We start from the raw sequence: 26,731 nt of genomic DNA, 5'->3' as shown, positions 1-26,731 counted from the left end.
TCACATTTTTATTAGTTTTGCCTCGCATACCATTTTTTGTCACGTAATCACAAAAAAGATAGTGAGTCAGTTTGACATTTAAATATGAATAATTTGGAAGGTGCTACAGACATAACTATAAAAAAAGGTTACTAAGGTAAGCAAATTGTTCAGATCAAATGATTTCAACTTTCCAGAAACTTATCTTATTTATAGATATCTGACTTCTTAAGGCACAATGTACAGAATTTCCAGCGGAGTCCTTTGAAACTGGTTGATTAAAATAAACTTGCAAAATATAACGTGAAAGTTAAACTAAAAGACCAAGTGATCGTGTTCTTTATTCATTGCAATTACTTACAAAAAAAAAAAAAAAAAACTCCGGGGTAGGGGGGGGGGATCCCCATTTACAAACAAATTAATTAATTTATTTTTTTTACTCCGTCGTTTATTCCTCTCTTTTATCATTTTTCACTCCTTCATAAATGTTAAGCCCCGAACAAAGAAAAATCTTTAAAGACTTCCCAAAAGTCTATGTAGTTACAAAACAAGAAACAGTCCTGAATTAATTCTCGAGGGATCATGAACGTACATATATTTCGGGTTTAAATTCCATGTTTCGATCAAAAGGTACCATCAGATCGCAAAAATGTCATTGCTCGATGATCTATCGAAACCGAAAGTAATATGTTGCCAGATAGAGACCCTGTAGCGACCGAAATATTATTCAAACAAATTTTTTATTTATTTTTGATGGGAAATATTATCAAAAGAAACAACATAAATCGGTGGCGTACTCAGAAATTACTTTTGTAGGCGCAAATCATTGCTGTGATAAAAAACGCAATTTTTAGAACTCACTGCAAAAAATTAAAAAAAAAAATGTGCTCGTTACTTTGTTTCATTTTGAACAGTCAGGGATATATTTTTTTCATGAAGTTATAAAACTGCAAAGATAAATATCATTCAAAGAATACTAAAGGTACAGGAACATTACAGGAACAAAAATTCATATAAATCAAAATCGGTGAAATCTTCACTATTATAATGTTCCTAAAATCTTTCAATGATTATAACAAGTTACTACGTAAAAATCAGTTTCAAAAAATGCGAGTCCATTGAAATGAAAAATTTTGAACATAATACTTTACGAAGTTAGAGATATTCAAATTTTTTGCTTTCCTAATTTACGATTTTTTTGTCACATACAGATATATTTTCATGCCAAAATTGTAACTTTTTATTTATTATTTTTCATTTATTGAAAAAACTCCTACAATATTTTATAGTTTCTCTCAAAGACTTTTACTAAAATTTATCTGAACAATAAAATATATAACGAACACTTCATTTTAACACATTTCCAACGTTCTGTTTCTCCACCCTCCTGTTTCATCTTTTTCTCTTTTTCTAGTTCTCAGAAAATACGAGAGTCTTCTAAATGCTACGCTGCCAAAGTCCTCCCTTTCCTTCAAAATTATTACAGAGCGCCTAAAATTTTGTTTTCAGGACTCGGTTCCCTGAAAATTTCCGACAGAGAGTCCCTGAATACCTTGTTCTCCAACAACATGGGAATTAAATAATATTCCCCTTTCTGGGAATTCAATTTCAAAAAATTGCTCGGTGCATAACCAAGGCCTGATTACCTCACAGGCCAATTAGACCTCGGCCTAATTGGCCTGGCCTAAGGGGCCCTATCTTTCTAAGGGACCCCAAATTACTGAAAGAATTATGCATAACATTACAACTATACGAAAAAACTCCATGTATTTTTAAAAGTAATAATAAAAAAAATGCATTTTATTTAGAAAAGAACTTCCTTAAAGGAGAATTTTTGTTAATTCTGCCACTAGCGAATTTACCATGCCACAATTTCGAGTGCCCCGAAGGGGATTCGTGAATGCACATAATAAATAATTTACATAGTTCTGGGCCCCGAAAATGCATTCCGACAGGGCTAATAGAGTCTTCAGGGAGCCCTGAAATTATTGCAGGCCTAGGGCCTCACATTTTGTTATTCGGGACCTGCCCCTAACGCTGACAAATATCATCCGCAGTCGCATTTTTTAGAGATTATAATTTCGAAAAAAATAAGGAGAAGGAACCTCTGAACCTTTTTTGATAACATCATTGAAGAACGCAACAACCTAGGACAACTTTGAAAAATTACCAGAGTAGAGCCCTAGTACAGCCTTTTCCCCTGACATCATTGAAGATTGTCTACAATAGCGATTTTGGATCTTCAAATTCGAAATATTGAGAGGGAAATGTAAATCGATTTGAAAATTCGATCGAGGACAATCCCTCGAGTCATATTACTAGTTTCACTAAAGTCAACAAATATGGTATATAATCCGTTTTTAAGACATTAATTTCGAAAATTTTTCACGGAAGTTTATTCGAACCTTTTCTCCCCTTAACATTCCAAAAATCGCTTAAAAACTCGTTTTTAGAACAACAATTTTGAAATTTTCCCTTATGCACGCTCATCTTCGAGTACTGACCGATCCCCTTTCAAAACCAGAGTTTTATCACCTCATTATCTCCATATACAATGTATTTATTAAATATGATTGAAAATTTTGCTGGGAAAGAGAGAGAGAGAGATGGAGAGAGAAAAGCTTTGAGAAGCTAATTTCTTATGGGGGAAAAATTTAAGTGCCCCCCCTAATTATTTTCTGGTTATGGCATAATGTATCTCAGCTCCCCCTACTTCCACCAAGTTCCTACGCCTCTGCCTGAAATGACAAAAAAATGTAGGCGCTTGCAGCTCTGCAGCACTTTCTTTGATAGGGTTTTTTTTTTTTGAGCAACCACGATTGCTTATTGTTCTTGACTGTTTTGATGTCCTATCTTTTTATTTTCCCATCGCCACCCTCCGCACCATCACCGTCGACCGGCTCCTCACGATAATGCTCCTATAGCGAAAGCCACACGCATACATACGCATCTACACATACACACACGCACACACACATACAGACAACTACCCACACATTCATGCCTGCACACTGACACAAACACATATGCCTACACACATACACATACCCCCCCCCCCACACACACATACACACATTCATATACACAACTACCCACACACTTATGCCAGCACACAGACAAACACACATGCCTACACACACATACACATACCTACACACAAACACACATACCCCCACACACAAACACACACGCCTACATACACACACTTGTGATTGCGAAAAACATAATTTGAATTCAAGATGTCAAAATTCAAATTAATTTTTCTTTTTTTTTTTCTTTTGTTAGCATCTATAAATGTGCTTGACTAAATGTCTGACAGACTCAAATTTTGTAAATCTTTTCTTTTCTTCAGTACATATTTAAAAATAGATCACATCCTTGTAAAATTATTGAGCTATAAAAAGTAAATATTTCTATTCCCTCCACATCATCTTAGCATTACTAAATTTTGTAAGAATGAATAATGAATAAAATCAATGTAATAGGTTATCATTCATAAGAAAATTAAAGAATTGAGTTGCTTGATATTACTTCAAAGACTAGAAATAAAAGAAATCTGTTTTTAGGAGTATTAAATTTGATACATTGCAGCCATTTTAAAGTTAAACACAATGTTAGTAAGTTACCGTATCATTCAGCTACCGAGGAATTTTCGGTGTTCCAATTGTAAACTTCCAATTCTACTTATTTAGCATTTAAATACTCCTCATGCAGGTAGAAAATATGAATTTCGGAAAATTTTCACCAATAATTTTAATTCTGAGGGGAAAAAGTTGATTTTTTATGGTAACTGACTGACATTCACATAAACTGATTTTAAGATTGTTTCTTAACAAGACACTATAAAGATATTTTTTGATGTAAGCTTCCAGTACAAAATTGTATTATGAGTGTAACAAAATACACTAACAATTTTTCCTTTTAGTTAGAATTTGGTTTAGGAAAAAAAATGATTACTACATGCAAGATTTTCCCCAAAAAATCTGGAAAGAACATAGGCATCTGTTACAGGTTATTTTCAATACAAAAAATTATAAATTAAAATTTAACTTGGTGCGCTTTAAAAATATATATTACAAGCTTTTAAATGATATACAGTACTTATAGTTTTGTTAATATTGAAATTTTGATGCTCAGGTTGACATTTTCGTAGAATTGCCCAACTGCAAAAAAGTGAAGCACATATTTGACAATCTTTTATTTATCTTTTTTTTCCTTGGTATCTTGTTATATTTCTTCAAGCCTACTTTTCTCTTTAGTATTTATATTTGTAAATATACATAATGATTTTTTTTCCATTTAGACCTCTGATGTGAACTTTATTAAGAATCTTCAGCAATGGTTGCTTCCTTTTCTTGATCGATGTGACAAGTATGAGCCAACTTCTGGGAAAATGCTGTTAAAAACTTATATTTTATCGGTTTCAAAGAATGATTTATGTTACTGCAAGAAGATAGTGGAAAATTCCTGCTGTGAGGTGTTTATTGCTTATTAATTCCAATGTTTGAAGTATATTTGCATAGTTATTATTGTTACGTTTTAATAAGTTATTAATTTATTGCTAAGTTTTGTGAAACTTGATTTTTCTTCTGTTTAAAATCATGAAGTATATTTAGTGTACAGAAAATTTCAACAAATTGCTAGAAAAGGAAAGAGCCTTCTTGTTGCTTTCTGGCTAGTAGAATGCAACAAAGTAATTTAGATGTTAGTGAAGAGAAACAAAGCAGAAAAAACGTGATTCAGTAATGTTGCTAATTACTTTTCATTGTCATTATGAATATGTTTCCAAATGCCAGGAGTGTTCGTTGTTTTATCAGCCATTACTGTGAAACATTCAGCAAGATTTAGTTTTAAAACAATTTCTTCCTTGATGATATTTCCGCAAATTTACGTTGAATAATTTCATGGACTTGTATATTTTACCTTTCCTGCAAGGGTGTTTGTGATCCAAAATTTCAGAAATTTCCAAAAATTTTGGGTTGCTATTTCCAAAAATTTTGGTCTGGCAACATTCTAAAACTGAAAAATTATATTGAAAAAAAAATTTAAATGTTTTTTTTTCAATGATTTTTTGCATGCATATTTGAAGAGTTTTTACGGAGGAGGGCAGGGGTGGACGGCAAGCCTCCGAAAATTTCACTGTTTTTAGAAAATTTAACTTGAGTTCACTTGCACCCCTGCTTTCCTGAACTCTAGATGTTGTTTTTTTATTACTGAATTGTCAGAATAAATTCAAAATCATAATAAAGTACAAAATTTTCTATTTTTAGCCTTTTTGCGACTCTCATTAATCATTTTTTCCAAAATCAGGAGTGCCGTGAAGTATGATTTCTTGATGTTCGCAAAGTATAATTGTTTAGCTTCTTAAGCATCATTACCAGAGAGTTGGCTACATTATTATTGTTATTTTTTTAACTTCAGATCCTACATGCCAGCAAAACTATCAGAGCTCTGTTTTTTTTTTTTTCCAAACAATTATGTTTTGGATAAGTGAAAGGGGGGAAAGGTGAGCGCTTTAAATAGCAGATAGCTTTTTTCAATATCTTAAAAACTGTTATCATCAGTTCTGAAGGTAAGTTTAAATAAGTTTGATGTGAGTAGTAAGCTTGAATTTAAGAGTGGATCAAGTATTTACTGATAGCAAAGTTTCTGTAGGGCTTGAAATATTAACCATATTTTATTGTTCCTTCCTTATTCTCCCAAAATCTTTTTGTGCATTATTAATTATTGTTTATATGATTGTGTTCAAAATGATTTTGCGTTATATGTGAAGTGTTTGTTGTATGAACTTAACCATTTTTTCTCCTTTCTTAAAGAATGCTCCTATCATCTCAGACTTCAATGAATTAGTTTCTTTGGGACTTGACTGCATCTATTATTGTGAAAGGTAGGTAATGTTTGTTTTTTGACGGAAAGTAGGTTGGGATGATTTTAGTTTTATTTGTGTTTTGTTTTGTAAACAAGGGCTGAAAAAATAGGTATTTAGCAATTTTAAAACTAATCCTCAAAAAATATGTTAGAATCTAATTTTAAAAGTAAATTATAACTTCTCTTAATCTCTGATTCCTTCAGAAGAATTTGAATTTTGCAATTTTTACTTTTATGAATCAAATTTTGCTGTGATCTCTACAAAAATTAGCAAAAAACAATTCTTTATATTACTTATTTCTAAGGGATGGGTACAGTAAAGTTTAGAGCATTATACTCCAAAAATTGAAAAATTATAGAAACTCTGTTTAGCTTGATAGTTTATCCTCTATAATAAAGATTCTGAAATTTAAATATTAGGCTCAAGTTAAAGCAGCTTTAGTGAGATTGAGTAAAGATTCTTGTTCTTTTCTAGCCTTCAATGACAAATAAATATGTTGGCAGTTATGGAACAAATATGTAACAAAAAGTAAATAGCTGTTTATCCATGGAACTGTCGTGAATAACCGATGCTATGTACAGTCGGACACTGATTTAACGAATTCATTGGAACCGAAACTTTTATATGTTAAATTGGGATTATTTGTATTATCAGGGTGTGAAAAAAATTGCACTAACTTTATTCAAAAATCCTAATAAGCAAATGGGCAAAAATATCCATAATTAGAAAGTGTACACTTTTTGTTCAGCATTCCACGATTTATTACACAACAGTTAATTTGAAATTTTAAAGTACTGAGTAATAGACAATTTGACAATTTCCTTGATACTTGACTCGAAATAGTTCTCTTTTGACTTGATGGAGAGAAGAAAATACTATGTCATTTACAGCCTGCTGCATGAAGCATGAGATACGTTTCTAATATCCAGGTCGTGTAAGGCACTTGAAAAAGTAGGTAACAGTTTTAAAGGGAGTTTCATTATCGCTTTCCGTATCAGAATTGCTATTCATTGGTTGCCCCCTCGCCGGTCAAAAATTAGATTCCAATAAAAGTCTTTTTCTGCTTTGGACAATATGAATATGTCATTTGGAAAACAATCCAATATTCCCAACTCAAATTGGCAAAAAAAAAAAGGCTGTTAAAGCAGTTTGTTAGTTCGGGGTTTATTATTGGTTAAATAGAGGGGTTTTTGCCTTCATTTTAGTTGGAGAAAAATAATAATTCGATAAATTGGTAAATTTGTTAAATAGAGGTTAAATTGGGGTCCTACTGTATGTGTGTGTGTTTGTGAATTCGGCAAGCTTTATCATTAGAGTCGGCAATTTCAGAGTTCTGCACCTCCCCTCCTCAAAGATAAGAGGCTCGAGACGTCCCTGCTTACTACCGTAATAATTATTTGTTTTAACTCATTACTGAATATATTTTACAAGGTAACTATCTTCAAAGAAAGGAAATAAAGAAGATCATCATAATTTTGTAATTTTAGAAAACATAATATGACAAGTAATTTTCTTAAACTATTAGGAGGGCTCCGCCCCCCCCCGAAACTAAGTTTTGAGGGGGCTCCTGCCCCCTCAAGCCCCATGGAGTATGCACCACTGTCAAGAGCGCACACCCAGCTCAAGGCATCAAAGTTAAAAGTTCAAATAATTAATCGAGCTCTGAGACCACATTTTAAACCCTAATTTATTTATATATTTATTATTTTGTGCAGTTTTTCATGTAAAACAGAAAGTTTTCAAAACTTATTTTTAAAAAATTAAAGATAATTCCCTTTTTTTTTCTTTTTTTTTCTTTTTTTGCTTTAAAATATTTTGAAGTTTTCATTCACACTAACTTGTGAAATTGATGTGTATATGTCAGCTTAATACTAATCTATTGTACTAATTAATACATTCATGCATGCATTTTTTCCTCTTTTTATTAGATCTGATCAAGTAAAAGTGGTGAAAGAAATTTATGATTTAATTACAGCTATCCCAGATCTGCGTTATAAGTAAGTTTATACAATTACTGTTTGTTTTTATCTCTCTTTTTTTATTTATAATTTTCAACTTCTAGAAGTAATTTTAGTATAAATTTTTTTGTGAGTCTTTTATGTTTTGGAATATTTATTTTATTTCTACTTAAATCCTAAAAGTTGTTGAAAATTGGAAAAAACTGACTGAGGCTTTTGTTAAAAACTTCAGTCATTCCTACCCAAATAGTTGAATATCTTCTTCTAGTTATTCTTCCATTTTCTCAAACTATATCAACAATTACATTCCTAAATTACAATGGAAATGGTTTTGCTTGTAAATTCCGAATAATAATGCCGATAAACCACAAAAAATTTTTGTATATTGAATTAATCAAATCAAATGGAACATGCACAAATACTTTGAATTTATAAAACAAGAAAAATTTTTGAAATAAAATAAACTTATTCAAAGGTAGAAAAATCATGTTCTCAATACTTCTGTAACATAATTCAGGATTGCAAGCCCAAAGTGTCTTTTTGAACTATTTATGTTCTCTAACATTTTTGAATTACCTTTTCTACTGGAATAAAGTATTTTTTAGTTCACGGTAAGAGAATTATGCATGTGTGTAAATTTTGAGAATTAATTTAAAAGAATACATGAATTTTTAGAAGGTGCTGGAGTGCATGGTCCCCCCCCCCCCCCCGACTAGAGCAAGGGCGCAATCTCCTTAAATATCTCAAAGACTACCCTCCTCCGAAAAAATACCCCTCAAAACAACCCCTCTAAAAATTTCAAATGGCGCAGTCTGCGTCATGACCCCCCTCCCCCCTTTAGGTGGACACCCCTGTGTAACTGTTTGTCTGTCTTCAAATATTGTTCGTGTTCCTTTCAAAGTTATGAAATACACCAATGTCAAAATGAATATGATTTTGTATTCATCCTCAATTTTTTTGTTTTTAGGTGCATGGCAAAGAATTTGCAGTCGCTCCTGGATAATCTAGATGAATTGCAAAAGCATATAAGGTATTGTTAAGTTTTTTTGTTTTTTTTTTCTTTTCTTTTTCTTTACCTCTGTGACGTTGGGTACTGACCATGGGTGCCCATATGCAAAGTTGAAAGAGGTGGGGAGGGCTCAAATATTTTCCCTGTGCTTTAGCTGGATATTTTTCATGTGGAAACCAATTTCAGGGCATTAGAGTCATTAAAATTTGACATCTTTAATAACTTATTCATTAATGGCTGGCGATGAAATGTTTTTACATTTTTGCAAAGAAAAACATACTAAAAGCAAGGAAGTTCTAATTTCAAAGGGGAAGGCTTGAGGGGACCCTTGCCCCCCTATATGGGCGCCCTTGGAACTGACTTGATTTTTTCACTCATTATTTGGATACTAGCTGTTGCGAATTTTGGCAAACCTTTGTCTTTTTATTTTGCTCCATGTTTATATTGTGCTAATCAAGCAGCAGTTACTCAGACTTCAACCTAAACAAACAAGTTCATGCATGCCTTGGTGGTATACATCTAGCTACATGCTACACAGTCCAAAATGTATTTTAATTTTAGACTACTAAGCAAGGCTGTGACTCTTTTAATACATACTTCATTGGGTTATGCATTATCTAATTGGCTGTTAGAGATCGACTCAGAGGTCCTTGCCAAATCAAAAATTACTCAAAATTAATAAAGTTAGAAAGTATCCCTTTTTTTACAGGTTACATTTAAATCTTTTGTTAGAGTTGTATGTATTTCAACATTGACACATTTTCTTCCCCTTCCCCCCTCTAATTATGAATCAATAAAATTGTATTTAAAAAAAGTACCAGCTAGAATTCTATGCCTGATGAAAGTTATTCCTGTTTTCTGCCTGGTCAAGATTGAGAGTCTCAGTTTTGCTGAAAAATAATTCTGTGAATTTTTTATCTAACCTTTAGCAAGTTTTCAGAAAACTATTCAACTTATTTATATCTCTGTTGTTAAACTAATTCTGTTAACTTATTGCATAGACGATACATACTACGTGAAAATAGTCTGAAAATGATATTCTGGAGAGGCAAATTAATTTTGTGATACTTCTTTCCTTTTTAATTTCTTCATAAATTATTAGTTCAGCATAATTTTCTATGCACCTGGTGTTTAAGTTATAGTTATGCCTGAGTTTTTGCTTTGTTCTATATGTATTGAATTTTACTTTTCAGCATAGCAGAAATTTTGGACAAGAATAGTTTATTTGTAACATTAGCAATAGTGAAAAATATTTCCAAAGATGAAGAAGAGGTAAAGAAGCTTTTAGTTAAACTAACAAGAATGGCAAGTCACAGGTAATTCAGTCCATTTTATCATTGACAGTTTTATCCTCCAATGATCCTTGCTCTAAATAAGTGAAGCTAACTGTATATATATATATTCTCCATCTAATACCAATCTAATTTTAAATATCTATCTAAAAAAAGCCTCTAATATTTTATAAAAATTTTCCTATAAAATCTTAATTGATTTCAGAAAAAGTCACTATTTTTTTTATGAATTTGAATCTACGTTTCAATTTATTTGTGATGTAAACATTATTCAAATAAAAAGAAGCATCAAAGTTTGTTAACCTCTTAAACTGGGAATATTTTATGGTTTGAATGTTAAAAGTGTACCTTTTGCATAAAATATTATGTATATATTTGTCTTATACTTTTCAGATGCCCAAGTCTTGATGAAAATGGGTGGAATTTACTTCTGTCTGATGTCTTAGAAATGCAGCAAATCTTATTCAAGTGCATAACATTTGAAGATTGTTATGAGGTAAAACAAATTAAAAGATAGAAAATATTTTACATTTCAATATGCAGGTGCAAGTAGTTTGTGCAATGAAAGTTAAAATGAATCTTATTTTACTCTGATAATCTTTAAAAACTAAGCTAAACCTTCAATTTTTTTGGTCTGTGCAGCATTTTTGAGTACATTGTAAAATGGGGAAAAGATGAATGATGGGTTATTTGTTTTATTGAACTTATAAGTCAATGAATTTCTTCATGAATATCTTTATTTTGTTTCATCATGTCTTATGAATGTCTTTATTAAAAAAGGGGAAAGAACATGGGGTGTAGGCTTTCCTGCACCAGGGCAACAAAAAACAACATATTTTTTATTTTATTTAGCAAAGGGATGTGAGAGCAATTTGTGTTTTAAGGATAGTCGCACTGCTACTGAACATACTAACTGAACTGAACACTGAAAACTAGGATATTCAATTAAAGCTCATCAAGATTATTTTCCCCTAGAAATGTACTGTGTCATCTCAGGTCTTTTTTAAAAAATGATTTCATACTTCATAACAAAACTTAAAATTTACTTTCAGCTACATAAAACAACTTTTTGATACATAAAAGTATGATGTGTGCCACATCCACAATACTTTATGTCAGTTAGGTAATAGTTATGGAATTTAACATTATGAATTCTCCAGTTCAGTTGTAAAACAGCAGATGAACCAAATTACATAAAAATTATTTTACTTGATTAGATTTTTATGTTGATTGCAATCTAAAAAAAGGGGGTTGTCATTTGAAATTTTAAAGTTGATTCTTATTTTAATGTGAAGACAAACCTTTAAGAAAGTTTATTGAATTAAAATTTAGTAAACTTTCATGGGTGTAACTCTTGGTAAATTGACATGTTTTATCTGTGGTGTAAACATTACTCAAGTCAACAAGAAGTTCCGTCCAAAACTAAACAAGCCTACTTTCCCGTATACCAATATCTACTTTCTAGTATCCGATCAATATTCTCGAAAAAAGTAAAATTGCAAATTGTTTCATACATAGTTTGTGAATATTTTAAGCTGGTTTCTAGAAATAAAATAATGCCTCACTCATCTGAATAATTAGATGTGTGAAAAAAAATAAAAATATAAATAAATAAATAAACGAGCAAATAAAATAGCAGCATCTTTTAAACATAGCAGCTAATATTCTTTTTTCCATTAAAAAAAACTTAAACCGCTTTGAAAAAGAAAAAAAAATAATAAATTCATTAAAATGAATCAATAAATACATCATATCAAAAAAAAAAAAAAATTTGTTTTTTCCCTTTTGCCAAAAAAAATTTTTTTTTAATGAGTTAATGTACTTTCAAAAATAAATAAAAACAATAAAATGTCAACTCAAAGAAATAATTTTCATAGTCAAAAAAAAAAAAAAAAAAGTCCGCATATCTTAATGTAGAGACATAAAATAACTCCGAATTTATCCGTCAAAAACTGAATACATAAATGTTAAAACTTAAGTGTGAAAATAAAAATTAATCATATTAGAAATAATTGTGTTTTTCAGTAAAAACCATTACTGCAGATTCAGAGTTAGAGTCAATCTCATTTTGGGACAAGAGACTCAGATTCAGTAGCGGAAGGCTTTTAATTCAAAGACTCGGAGTTGGAATTGATTATTTTACCTTTAAGTTCGCAACGCTGCCAATGTTTGGGGAGTTATAGTCGGACTTATTTTGGGATAAAGGAGTAGGAGTCAAATTTCCAAGAGTCAGAGTCGGTCATTTTTCCTCCATGTATAAATTTTTGCCAAAACTACAAAGTCTGAATCAAAGTTGGAGAATCGAGGTCCGACTAATTTTGGGGTACAGGAGTTGGAGTCAGGTACACAAAACTCTTGGAGTCGGAGTCCGGGATCAAGAGCTATTTCAAACAAAAGTTGTTTAAAGTAAATCCGCCTTTTAAGTTCAGAATCTGTATTGACTTCCAGTTTTTCCGTAGGTGCTAATGTTAAGGGATTTCAACTGTTCAAAATTGAACGGAAAATCGTTCAAATCAAAAAGATATTTTCCATGCATGTTCTTCATCAAAGCTTTTTCTTACAAAGTGTTTGGAAGCAAATTTGCCTCTAAGTTTGGGATTGCCTTGAGTTTCCCCATAGGCGCTAATGTTGAGTTTTTTTGAACTGTTCAAAATTGAGCAAAAAATTGTTTCAAACAAAAAGTGAAATACTGTAATGAGGTGTTCTTGCCGAGATCTTTCAAACAAAAGACTTTTTGTTCGAATCGGACTATTCACTCAAAAGTTATTAGGAGGGGACAGACAGACCGCCAGACATTTTTCCTTATCTCAATACCCTACTTTCCAATTTTTTAGTTTTCAATATTTATTTAGTTATTTTATTTATTTTTGACCTTTTTTTTTAATGTTTTTGCGATATTTTTAAGTTGTATTAAGCATTCTTTCAAGCTTTTTTTTTCTTTCTCTGACTTTTACAGGGAAAGTAGGCTAAAAAGGATGTTTCTTTTCTTTTTTTCCCAGGATTGTACCAACTTGTCAAAATTATCATATTTAAAACTTTATTTATCAAAAAAGTAAAAATCCAATCATTACATATTTTCTCAAATTTTGGTATTTTTTGTTAAAAGCTAAATAACATTCCAGTCACTTTTCTCTTGAATTTTATGTTGTTTGTTATTTTGTAATAGTAATGGGAAATATATACTCAGGCATTTATGAGGGTCAAATGCCAAAATGTTTGGACATTTATGTATTTTTTTATAAAATATTGATTAGATTGACCAAGAAAACTTGGGTGGTGTCACATTGCTTAAACTTAGTGCAATTTTTAACGCTGAATCCGGAAATGACCTTCATTTTATCCAACACTCAAGATTTTGTTCCAAAATGCAATTTTCAAAATTTGCAAAATTTTGATAAATGCAACTTTGAAATAGTCTTATAAAGTTTTCTCTCATATTCAAATTTAACTTATAAGTTACATTATTATCTCTAAACATGTAAGGGGTCTGAAGGAAAGGGTATAAAAGAGCCTATTGGCTCCTTAAATAGTGGGCATTAAGAAGAGTCGAAAAAATTTTACTGTTGCTTATTTTTTTTAAATAAAAATAGAATTATTTTTACAAAATATTTCATGCTTCCCACAAATCATTCCCTTTCTTCACTTTTTATAACAAAATTTTGACAGTATTTCATGTGTCATAGCTTCTTTGGTGCTTTCAGAAAAATTCTAGTTTTCTAAATGCCAGATGGATGACACATTACAGTGGTATTTTATTGATGAATAGAGATGTTACTCTGTTTAATTTTGTAAAAAAACTGTTATTTTGTTTTGTTGAATGCAATTATTTTTATATACAGTTGACTCTCTGTTAAACAGCTTTCTATTTAACGACTTTCTCTATTTAACGACAGCTTTTCACAGTCCCGGATGGTCCACTATAGTGTTAAAAGCATTCTATTTAAGGAAGCTTTCTACCTAAGGACGATTTTTTGTGGTCCCTTGAAAGTCATTAAACAGAGAAGCAACTGTATTATTACTCTTATTGTAAGACACAGTTGAGGTACTTTTCTAAAACATTTAATTTTGCCTGCAGAAACAAATATTAGTTGTATTTATTTCTACCTTTTAAAATTTTTAATGAATATTTTAAATTTTAGATTGTTTTACAATCACTTCTTTGCTCTGGAAAACCTGAAAATATTACTTTTGCTGGTAAGATGATGGAATGTAATAAAAAACAGAAGAAAAGAGAACAAATCTTTGGTCAATTTTCATTCAAATTACCATATACAAAATCTGTGAAATTGGTTTTGGCCGCTTCTCAGGAGTATTTCAATTCATCTGCAAGTCCAAATGATCCATGTATGGCTCTTGCAAGGTAATGTTCTTTTGTCTCTAGCAAAACTAAAAAGTTCTAATAAATTGCAATGTATGAATGAATTTCATTTTTTAATAACTAGTATAATTGGAGTTGATCATTTATTGCATTTATACCTCATTAATAGTTAAATGCAATTATTACTTTGCATTATAATTTTAGTTGATTTTTATTGTAAAAAAATATTGAGGTTGTGGAAGTTTGAGTGTATTTAAAATATTGATATGTACAGGTTGTTATCAAAATAGTGGAAACACCTGTGGATAAAAGTGACATTTTTGAATGTGCTTCGTACGTAATCTCTACATAGTATAAAATGAAGTCCCCAAAAAGCGTCTGTGTGTTTGAACTCGCAAAACTGGAGAACTACTCGGCCGATTTCACTGAAATTTTCAAAGTTTGTTCCATTAAGTCCTGAAAAGGTTTGCAGACCAGTTCGAAAAAATTCGATGAATAGTTCTTTTTTTATTCCAAATTAGGCCCAATTTTCACACAAATTCCCGAATATGGGGTGAAAAATTACTTGCACGTATTAATGTTATGTATCAATGGAAAGAGTAGAACTTCTCGTGTTCTACGCAATTTGTTTCAATGCTCTAACTTAATTACAGCGGGGGTTATTTGTTTTCTTAGCTCAAATTTGTTTAGTCTTAGCTGAAATTTAGGCACTACTTTCTTCATTGAATCTATCAATAAAAAGTGAAGGAAATGTCCCACAGTTTTCTTTTTGACACCATTGGAAAAAGCGACATTTTTTGCTCCAGATAGATCTCGACCTACGGTCGAAAACTAAGCATCTATCTCGAAAGGAAAAAAGTTACACACCTTTTTAAATTAAGTTCAAAAAATCTCATTTCCATTCAAATTGTTAACCTTTTTTTTTTTTTTTTTGCATTTTAATTCCTTAAAATTAGCTTATTTTGTGTTTCCATGGTTACGCTTTTTAAATCCATCTTTCTCGATTTAATTTCTCTAAAGTATTTTAATATCTGTCGTCATTGTTTGGGAGGGAAATTTTGCATGATGTTTTTTTTTTATTTATTTATGATTGTTGTTGCCTGATTGTTGAATATACGTCACTTGACACAATTTTTATTTTCAAGGTGAACCGGGCAAAGCCGGGCAACGCAGCTAGTAAAGAATAAAACTAGATTGTTTTGTTTATAAATAGCAATGTACATATTCTGGTAGTATATGGTGGATTAACTGAAGTTCTAGACATCTTGGATTTTTTTCAAACGCGTGAAATAACGGACGTCTCAAATTTTAAAAGAGGCCAAATTGTTGGAGTGTGTCTAGTTGAAGCAAGTGTAACTGAAACATCTCAACTTTTCAGTTTTTCTAGAGGTACAGTATCTAAAGTCATGACAGCATACACGCAGCGCGGTAAGACAAGCTCATCAAAGCAAAATAGCGGACATAAAGAGAAGCTTAGTAAAAGAAACCGACGGTATTGAAGAGGATTCCAATGTCTAAAAAGCGAACAATATCAGCAAAAATGACCAGAGAACTCTATCACCATCTGGATTCACCAGTGTAAGTGATTAAAGTCAGAAGGCACCTTTATCAATAGAACATATATGGCAGAGTAGCAATTCCCAACACACACTTGTCACAAAGTGTTTCCATTATTTTGATAACTTCCTGTATCATATTCTAATGTTATTTACTGTGCCGAAAAAGCAAATTTTTTCATTTGTGGTTCCCTTAAGATGGAAATGTTAACAGGTATCCCAATTGTTAGCTTGATATTAATTCCAATTGCTTATTTCTCTTCCTTTATTTTATTTTTTTTTTTCAAATGAATTTCAGTCATTTGTTTTGTTCCTAAATTTTCATTTAAGACAAAATGTTAATTTTTTCATTTCAAAACAAAGACATACAATCTATTTAATGCAACAGAGGAAAATGCAATGACATTTACCAATCCAGCGATTCTTAATTATTTATTTCAACTTCAAAAATTTAGAAATAATAATTATAAAAAACATTTTAATAAAATATTGATGTGATTCAAAATTATCTTGCCACTTAACGGTAACTTTGGACCTTATTAAAAAGGTTCACGGTCAGTTGAACCAGAAGAAATGTTTTCAGAATCATCAAAACCATAATCCACATCTTCAATGTCCCTAAGAATATGTACAGTCGACTCTCAATAACTCGAAGTTCTTGATAGTTTGAGTTATGGGAAGTTCACTCAGCCTTCTCAAGTGTTTAAAACCCAATGAAAAGTTCAGAATAAAATTATATTCAAGTAATAAGGCTGCAAGTTATTGCAAGATGACTGCAATCATTTAATACTTCTAGAAGTGTATGTGTTTTTTTTTTTTTTTTTTTTTTTTTTTTTTTTTGAGAGAGAGAGTACATTTCTAAAAGTGGCTGGAATTTGAAGATAAGGACTATTCAAATGATCAAAATAAAATATTTCCAACGCCTGATGGGTTTGTGCAATTATAGTTCTCCTTAAATTGACCTTTAGTTTCTTTTTTCTTTTTTTCTTAATTTAATTAATTAATTTATTTATTTATTTTTGTGAATTAAAAAGCTTAGTTACATTCCTTTATATTTTGCTTTTTATTTCAATTTGTATGTGTTTATTTATTTATTTTTTTAATGGAAAACATTGCATTTAATTTAATTTATATTTTCCAAAGTTGATTTCTCTGCACTATTTCCTTAATTTTTATTTATTGAGTTTTATTTAATTGCTTTTAAAAAATGGAATTTATTGCAGGGCTTGTTTAAATTTAATTGAAGATGTTCCTGCAAATATTGAGGAAGAACTTGATTTGATTGCATCAATATCATTGCTTCAAGATTTTAATCTGAATGTTTTGCCATTACAAGGTTTGTTTGCTTTTCATTTGATTGTAACTTATATTTGCGGTTTGGCTGTGTTTTAAAATTGAACAAATTGACTTTTCTTGACAACTTATAAAACAAATTCTATTTTGTTGTTTACTGCGTCGAGGGCACGTGGTCTCATGTAGTAGCAGTAAAAAGAGTTTTTTCTCTTTTAAAAAGAAAATTATTCCTTTTGTTTTGTTTTATTTTGGTGGGCTTTTTATGTCAGCTGTAACCTTGATTGCTCTTGGTTTTAAACTTAGTACTATATGATGTTTAGCAAACTAAAGGGAAAAAATAATATATATTATGTTCTTATACCAACTGGTTTTCTTTTCTTTTTTCAATACAGAAGCTTTGCTTTGAAACTGTTATTTTAATCAGCTGCAAGAAAGATCTTAAATAATAGTTATGTTAAGACTTATCATTACTAATGGTCAAAAACTAATGTAGATGTACAGGAAAGTTTTTCAATATTGATGATCTGATTTTTATCCTGTTGTCACAAAAATTGCTTTTATATTATGTAAAACAAAATCATGAGTAAACTTTACAAATTTTTACTAATTTTCACTAACTTGAAATTTTTTTTTTTTTTTTGAATCTTTTACTATTTCTTCTGACTCTGACTCTTAAAAAGTCATCCAAAATGATTTTTTGCTTTGATTGATTTGTATATAAACATTATTTAAGTTTGCAAAGGAAGCTACTTATATTTTTGTAACAGATATTTTTGCAATGAGGATAATTTTAGCAACCGTATTTACAACAGGGTTTTCACAAGTTAGGGAGAGCCTGAAATGGTAAGGGAATTTCGTTTTGATTAAAAAAAAAGTCAGGTGAAATTATTAATTTTGTCAAAAACCTAGAAAATTGTGATAACACTTGGATTAACATACTTTGCATCATGAATTCTGCAGTAAGTAGGTTATTATGTTCTTCACCTACTGCATCAAAGCCAGAATAAATATACATGTTTGCATGGAAGCAAGTACTTACCAGAAACTTACTATATCAGCAGAAGGAAGCATTAAAGAACAAATATTAAAGTTTTGGTATTAAAATGCATGATAGTTTCTTTTTGCTTAAATGTTTAATAGAAATCATAATTTTTAATTGTTTAGAAAACTATAAATTCGAAAATCAAGTCTGGAATTTCATTGAATATTTGCTTTAAAAAAAACCATGGAATAGTCAGGGTAGTACATTCCTCAAAGTGAGTGGAAACCCTATTACAACGTATAATTTATAATAATTTTGAAACATAAAAAATTCAAGGAATAAATTTTTAATTTAAAATACTGTGTGGTACTGCTTAATATTTTTACAGCTATTGCTTTATAATTTTATAGTGAGACTCTGTGAAAATAGAATAAATTTAATTCAAGAAGCTTTGCAAAAGAATAATAAAAGTTATAAAAAGTCGAAAAAGGTAATTTTTGTCTATTGTTTTTCATGTATCTTTTTACGTTTTCAACTATAAATTCAGTATTAAATAAGGAAACTTGGAACAACTTTTTTATGCTTTTAGATAATGAAACTTGCCTATCTTTTGAGAGCTTGGAGCAAAGATAGTGAAGAAAGAGAAGGAAAAGTTTTAACCCTACTTGCTGAGCGGGCTTTTGAGGTTTGTATAAGTTATAACTTTTGCTGTTGTCTAAAAGAAAAAATCATTTGGATGAGAAAAAAAACCAATTGCGTTTTGATTTGTACTAATAATAAAGCTGAAAGTCCCTCTGTCTGTCCGGATCTCTGTGACGGGCATGGCACCTAGACCGTTCGGCTGATTTTCATGAAATTTGGCACAAAGTTAGTTTGCAGCATGGAGGTGTGAACCTCGAAGCGATTTTTTGAAAATTCGATGTTGTTCTTTTTCTATTCCAATTTTAAGAACAAAATTCTCATAAGATGGACGAGTAAATTAAGAAATTATCATAACGTGGAACCGTAACATGGGCACAAGCTACCAAATATACAGGCGAACCAAAAGACCTTTTAATTTTCTACTACGGGCAAAGCCGTGCGGGTACCACTAGTAGTTTATAAACTTAGAATGGTATTGAAAACATTTTGGGAATGATTATTATGGTTAAAATCTGCAATCCCCATTTTTATGATTACTAACATTAAAATCTCCCATTAGTGATGTATTTTCTAGCATTTAAAAAATATGTTTTGTAAATGCTAAATGAAGCTAATTTCGATTCCACTTCTAATGAATGGGCAATTCATTCTTTCAAATAAAAGTTAAAAGTCATTTGTGTCATTAGGCAAAATTATTATCGCTAGCAATTGTTTTAACACAATGTAACTTGAACACTACACAATTTTCCTTCTTAACAAAACTTTTTTCTGAGCATATTTTTGGAAAACTTAGAGGGAATTAAAATGTTATCAACTAGTTGCTTTAGATTGATATATATATATATATATATATATATATATATATATATATATATATATATATATATATATATATATATATATATATATCTGTATGTGTGAAAGGATTTTTTTGTTCGCATACAAGAGAATTTGAAAATTCTGCATAAAATTGAAATAAAAATTAAATACTTTTAGATTCATATTGAAACAGAGTTTACTGGTTCTAACACTTTAGGTGCTAACTGGAAGAAGCTAAAATTTTTCACAAGAGCTATAAGGTAATTTTTGAGTCTCTAAAGGGCAAACAAACCTATAATGCAACCTATAACAACAGGGATGCCATGCCGCAGGAAAAATTCATGAAATTCAAAAATTAACAAAAAAAACAGGGAAAATCTAGGGAATTTGAAAGTTTCCTTAAAAGTCTATCAAGTGCAGGGAATTTTATGTATTTATTTATTTATTTATTTATTCTGTTGAAGTTGCAAAAATCAATGCCCAAATATATAAACTACTAAAAAATTAATAAATGAAAAATAATAATCAATATATAAATACATGCATCTTTAATGTTATGTAAATTTAATTTAAAGAGCATGAGGTTATTGTTCTGCTTGTGTATTTTTAATCTTTTTAGAGCCAAGTAGTTTTTTTTTTTTAAATAAAAAGTTAAACAAAGCATAAATATTTTCTCCTTGTGCAATTATTTTATCTTTAATGAATTATTCTTTACTTTCTGTTAATTTTATTTATTAATTTTTTTCCCCTGTGGAAACTGAGAAAATATGCTTGTTTGTATTGCCGCATATTCATACAGGGAAAACATGGGGAATTTTTTTCCTGGAACTGTTTGGCATCCCTTTATAATGAAAAAAACTGAAACAAATAAACCAGCATCATTTGTTTTTTGCATTACAGAGTTATAGCTAAGTTATCTCTCTCTTAGCATAAAATATTCCTTTATATTTTCACACATCTTTTATAGTCTGTGAACCATTTTTTTTTTTTTTTTTTAAATCCATGTGTGACTTTAACATCGATTCTGTCCTCCTAGTTTCTTCCAGGAAATTGAAAGCAAGTAAAAAAAAAAAAAAAAAACAATTACTGAAAGCTTAGTAACATACTTTTGTGAATTGTTAAATAAAGGATATAAAGTTTTTAACCTGTTGGGCAAAAATTATTGTTTTGTCATATCTGTCCCTGTCATTTCTGTCCCCTATTTTAAAGGCAGTTTCAGGTGACAGTAACTTTTAAGCAAATTTCCTCTCTCTATGGTTGGGACAAACCTAACCTTGCAGCAAGGGCACCCTGATAGGAGGTCACAGATCGCTGTGACCTCCAAAAACATTCCTCATTCAGCAAATTTTGTCTAACAATTTGGCAAATGTGAAAACAAAACTGCATTTTTAAATGCCCAAATGTCCCTTTTCATTGGATGTTTACATAACTTAATCATTCGGCTAAATTTGGAGTTCCATTTGACAAATTGAGAATTTCCGCCCTTCCCAAAAATTTGAGGTGCCCCTGCCTGGCATCATTGTCAAGAGTACGTAGATCCTAATAACTTCATTACAAAGCTGTCAGATTAATTTTGCCCCAATATAGGTAACGTCAACTGATGCACTGAACAAGTCAGATGACAGCAGGAATAGAATTGGAAGAGTATTGTCGTAGCACAATATTGTTTTTAACAAATAAAGAAACACATGGTTGTCACTGTTCACAGCTGGGGCTGGAATTTTTCAGCAGCCATTTTCAATGAAATGATCGCCCGTTGGTGAATAGGGACCGCTAATCTAGGGCTTTAACTTAAGGTGTGTACAAAATATCTCTCATTATATAAATGTATTTCAAATTCTTATTTGAAAATTAGGGTAAGAAAGCTTACAATATAGTTTAATATTCAACCAATTTTTCAAGCTTTCTACTTAGCACTTTATTTTGTAATATTCAAAATATAAGATTTCTGATAATGATTTTTGTTAATTAGAACAATTCGTGATTTAAGTGCTTTTACTGTCATGCTTTTTCTAGGTTAAAGACTATGCTGAATGCTTTACTGCCTGTAAGCAGATAATGGAGAAAGGATATAAAGATGGCTGGTTAGTGTGTAACACATTAGGTAGCTGTGATGAATTCAATAAAATTCCAGCAAGGCATGTATACCTTTTTTGGCTTGGTTGTTATAATTTTTTGAAAATTTTCTCAATTTCGAGAAAAGTTGTCTACAATGTCTAGTATTGTGCCCCGCCACATACATTCGCTAATAATAAAGTAATCAACTAGAATGCTTGTTATGTACCAATTTTAAGTGAGTACTAGCTGCGTCGCCTGGCTTTGCACGGTGTACCTCGAAAACAAAAGTTATGTCAAGTAATGGGTGTTCAACAATCAGGCTTGAAAAAAAGAGAAATCAGCGAAATTTTGCGCCATATTGCAGAAAAATAACCAAAAAGGAAACATTTTAAATCCCCCGATTACAGGAAAGCCTCAAAACAAAAACCAGAATTTTATTTCTTCATATTTGAGAAAAAAAATGGCAACACGTCTTTCTTCTCAATGATTTTCTTCATGCTACAAATTTTAATGAAAGCATTGCTGCAGAAAGTTGAGATGAAGCACTGAATAATAAGTTGGATGGAGGAAAGCCTTCAAAAAGTAGGAATTTTATGTCAAAATGTAAGTATCCTAATTAATAGTTTTTAATTGATATCTCCACTTATTATAATTGGAGGATTATGTTAAATAGCCAAACATAAAGACGGGGAAAGCTACAAGTCCATTGATACTTGGTTCGAAGGTCAGTTTACTAGCGTTTGAGAGAAGTAACTCAGACTTAGATAGATAAGTAGGGGGTGGGGGGCAAAATGAGGCAAAGTTTCCCCTAATTTCAGAGGTTAATCGGGCCTTGGCAGAGACCGTTGAATAAGCTAAGCTTAGGCGTCAAACTGTGGTTTAGCCGAATGACCCATTTATGTAATTTTAATTAATTGCTATAGAAAACTATCTGTCTCTGTTCATTATTTATTTTGATTAAGCAGTTTTTGTTGTAATTAACAATTTTTAACACAGGCTTAAAATTAATTTATATCATAATACTGTGGCAAGATTTCAATCTTTTTTGTAACAAACATAATGTATGCAGTGTTTGATAAATTGAATTTTTTCGAATCATTTGGAAAGTATGATGCATTATTGACAATTATTTAAAGCATAAGTTGTTACAGTGTGGCTTTCGTGAGTTGTGCTATGACCTTGGCATTGTTTACTTGGTTTAGGGGAGATCAGTGAAACAAATGTGTTGCTGGCTTAGATTTCAGTTGGAACAATATTTCAAAATTGCTTTGAAAATGAGCCAATTCAACTCAGCTTCAATTTTCCTTTCTGATAGCCCAAAACAGAGGTAAACATTGTCAAAGTAGGAGCTCAACTTGTCAGAGCCACACTATTCTATCTTTTTTTTTGTGTAAAGTTATTAATTTATTCCAAGTTGTAAGCAGTCTGAAAGCTTTTTTTTTAATATTTTGATTTATGACAGCGTACGCACTGTTGTGAAACATTGTTTTCTTACGTTTTATTCTGTATGTGGTTATCTGTAGTATCAAGCTGAAACTTAACAATAGTTCAGTTGCTATTAATTCAATAGTTTTCCTCTTTGATTTCATATGGACACTCCCAAATACTGTGCACTCATTATTTCGACTTTGTAATTAAATATATTGTCACATTTGTAGAATGTCTTATTAGTAGTCATATGAAATATATTCCCAACATTAAAAAGCATCAAATATTTTTATTTTTATGTAAAGTAACAAGATTATGATTTTCGACACATTTATGGAGAATTAACGTTGTTCTTTACTGTAATAGTCATTGTTTTTTATTCTTGTACAGGTGTGATCTTTTATCTTTTTCTGTTTCGTACTGTTCTGAAGATCACATGCAAGATATTTTAAAAGCAAGGTCAGAACTACAACTCCAGGTAATGAGATACTGAAATGTAGTACAATAAAATGTATTTTTGAAGTTTTTTTGCTTTAGCATGATATTTGAATGTACACATAATGGAATGAAATGTATGTAAGTACTTTTTCTTATTCTGCCTTTTCCAATAGTAAAACTTTTTTATTTAAATTCTTGGTGAATGTATCTGCAGTAAACTAGTTAACATTTTTATTTGTTTAGAAAGGTTAAATAAATTTGACTTAGTACTAGTTAATGGCATCAAAATTTCAATAATGGGCAGTTTTCAAGTTAAAAAAATATGTTTCCAATGCTTGACTGAATGACAATAGAAAATCTTTCATTCTTGTAACTTGAGCTATTATCTAGTTGTATGATTTAAGATTCTTTGAAAATCTAAACTTTTCTTTTCACCCGAAAGAAAGCAATTTTCTATCTATATGCTATCAGGTTACATATTAGTTTGAAAATATACTTTTGGTTTCATTCAAACTTTTAGCCAGAAAATTATTCAAATTTCAAGATGAATTTTTTCTTCTGGAAATTTTGGGGAATTTTTTGTTCACCAATTTAGTTTTGCCAAATCTTCTTTCAATAGATTTATAATTGTATATCATTTATCGTAGTGCAAATGCATGGTCCCTTGATCACTTACTCCCCCTCCCAAAAAATTAATACTGTTTTGAATAAAATTTGATTCTCTACTTTAATAACACCAACTGTCAAATCTATTGTTAATTTAACATTTTTAATATATATATATATATAGTTTAAATTTTATTAAAAATATTAACTTGAGCGTTAGTTACACTCATCACGTATGAGCTAAATCTATTCTAGCATTTACATAAGAGTAGCTTGGTATCTATTTTTTATTTATTTATGTACATTTATTCTCCATATGTTGATAACATTGGCTTCAGTTGATTCTGATATGGTTTTTGGATTAATGAAAAAAAAAAGCATCCATGTGTGTGTGTGTGTAAATTAGGTTTTCTGTAAGTAAAGTATATAAAATGAGAATAAATAAAAGTTGTATGTCTATCATCGATATGTAAGTATGGTTTTTGTGTTGTTAAATTGCTGAGACAAGTTCTTATCCCACATAATGCAACTTTGCAATGTTTCTGTTTACGGTTACAATTTCGATTTTGAGAATTATGCATTCTTATTTTAGGCTCTACAGGGTAGAGTAAAGTATCTTATTGGTGATGATGCGGTAAAATTATGTGAAAAAAATTCTTTGTCATTGGTAAGAATTTTTGTTCAATTTTAGTATCATTGTACTCATCTACACACTTGATATGCTTGTTATTGATGCTATTTTTAACTGACTTCAAAAAGAGGAGGTTATGATTTCGTCTTGCGGCTTTTTATGTATGGTTTCGTATTATTCCAAGACTACTGGACCGATTTGAAATTTTTTTTGTTTTGTTTGGAAGGGAATTCTGGGTTTGTTTCCCAGATGGTCCCATGGTAATTTGGTCTGGATCTGATGAGGGGTCCCGGAGAAATCCAAGAAACTTTGAATTTCACACGTTGTAGCTACGTAATCCAGTTTCACGTCAGCAGGCGGAATACGTCACAGGTCACATGGTTTTTCCGATAGGTGTTACTAATATTTTACTACGTAGCAAAGCAGTAAAGTAAATATATTTTGCTACTTTAATAGCTGAATCAATTACCTTAATATTATTTCGAACTAAAACAACTCTTATTTAGTCACTATTTTTTTTTTTTAATATTTCAGTTTTTAAACATATTTAGTGTTCAATCTAAGGGGATTTGAATACAGAACACCCCTCCCCCGATGATTTAATTTATATACTTTCATAATATGTTGTAACTGTTGTCTGATTTCTCAAGTTTGACCAGTATTCTAGATTTACTATTTCACAATGCCGCCAGTTTAATTTGAAATTAGGGTTACAGTCGGGGCTCATTATAACGACCACTCATTAACCCCTTGAGGACCTGCTCACGGAAAACAAAACGCAGCCACGGGACCGAACGTTACGAAATGGAACTCCGCCATCTGCCCGAGCATTTACAGCAGTTAAGCCTAACTTTACAAAAATATTCATATAAAATCAGCTTCTCAAAATAATGACTTCAAGTTTTTAAGTTGTGTAAACAATGTACTACTGATTACTAGTTATTAATATAAAGAAAATGACATTATTAGAAGGGAGTGAAATGAGTAGAAAACTAAAATTTTAACTATGCGCACCAAATTAAATGTTATGCGCACAAAAACTAAGTTAAACATTGTGAGTGTGGAATCAAAGAAAAAGAAATGTAGCAATAATAATCTGTACATAATGTAATTTTAATTAAACGAATTTAGGTTAATTTAAACTAGTTAAATTCCCACCAAACAAGTCTCAAAACTGCTTCATAATGCACTTGAAAACATTCCCCTTCACTCACTTTGCTAACCATTTTTATTGCAGTTTTCCAGTCTTCAAATGAAAAAGAATAAATAAAGAAGAACAAAATCAGAATGGATTTAAAAATAATAATGAACTTCAGTGCCCCTTTAAATCATTCATGTATTTTCATTGAGCGGGGGAGGGGGGGGGGATCCCAACAGTCTGGAACACATACCATATGCAAAATATATGCAAAAATATTTTAACCTTCCTCCCCTCCCCCATAATTTATTCAGCTAGATGTATATCTCTTTCAATTACTCGTAACAAAAAAAGAAGCAGCCAAGATATAAACAAGAGCAATTGAGACCTTATAAATCATATGTGCAGAGCAGTGATTTATTTTCTGTTTACATTAATAAATTTAAAAGTAATTTTGGCTTTTCTAATATTAAAATTTTCAAATTCTTTCTTTTCAAGCATATTCTCCAGCATACTGCACTTTTAATTTCAAACAAATGTTCATCCATTTTGAATAGTTTAAAAGAAAAGAAGATGAACTGATTGCAAAAAATTTAGAATTACTAAAGCATTTTAAATTGTCCAGATATGTAATTTTGGCAACATTTATTGATCAGCAAGCAAGTGTCTTTTGGTTGCTATGTGGATAACATTGAGACCCTCGCAACTCATTTAT

At 30.6% G+C, this 26,731-nt stretch overlaps 1 protein-coding gene across 1 annotated transcript in view; it reads left to right on the top strand.

The window, feature by feature from the left end:
• The window catches only part of LOC129224800 (NBAS subunit of NRZ tethering complex-like), a 148,290-nt gene that overhangs the window by 48,510 nt on the left and 73,049 nt on the right, over positions 1 to 26,731 (top strand). The window contains exons 17-29 of the mRNA XM_054859349.1: positions 4,283 to 4,456; positions 5,796 to 5,866; positions 7,777 to 7,845; positions 8,774 to 8,836; positions 10,009 to 10,131; positions 10,501 to 10,603; positions 14,247 to 14,467; positions 17,205 to 17,317; positions 18,667 to 18,746; positions 18,846 to 18,941; positions 21,734 to 21,855; positions 23,594 to 23,681; positions 24,840 to 24,914. Of these exons, the coding sequence (XP_054715324.1) occupies positions 4,283 to 4,456; positions 5,796 to 5,866; positions 7,777 to 7,845; positions 8,774 to 8,836; positions 10,009 to 10,131; positions 10,501 to 10,603; positions 14,247 to 14,467; positions 17,205 to 17,317; positions 18,667 to 18,746; positions 18,846 to 18,941; positions 21,734 to 21,855; positions 23,594 to 23,681; positions 24,840 to 24,914 (1,398 nt within the window). The remainder of the gene's footprint in view (positions 1 to 4,282; positions 4,457 to 5,795; positions 5,867 to 7,776; positions 7,846 to 8,773; positions 8,837 to 10,008; positions 10,132 to 10,500; positions 10,604 to 14,246; positions 14,468 to 17,204; positions 17,318 to 18,666; positions 18,747 to 18,845; positions 18,942 to 21,733; positions 21,856 to 23,593; positions 23,682 to 24,839; positions 24,915 to 26,731) is intronic.

The sequence above is a fragment of the Uloborus diversus genome, chromosome 6 (genome assembly GCF_026930045.1).
Source record: "Uloborus diversus isolate 005 chromosome 6, Udiv.v.3.1, whole genome shotgun sequence".
Taxonomy (NCBI): Eukaryota; Metazoa; Arthropoda; class Arachnida; order Araneae; family Uloboridae; genus Uloborus; species Uloborus diversus.
Note: the sequence above shows the minus strand (reverse complement) of the source record. Positions and strands in the feature narration are given on the sequence as shown.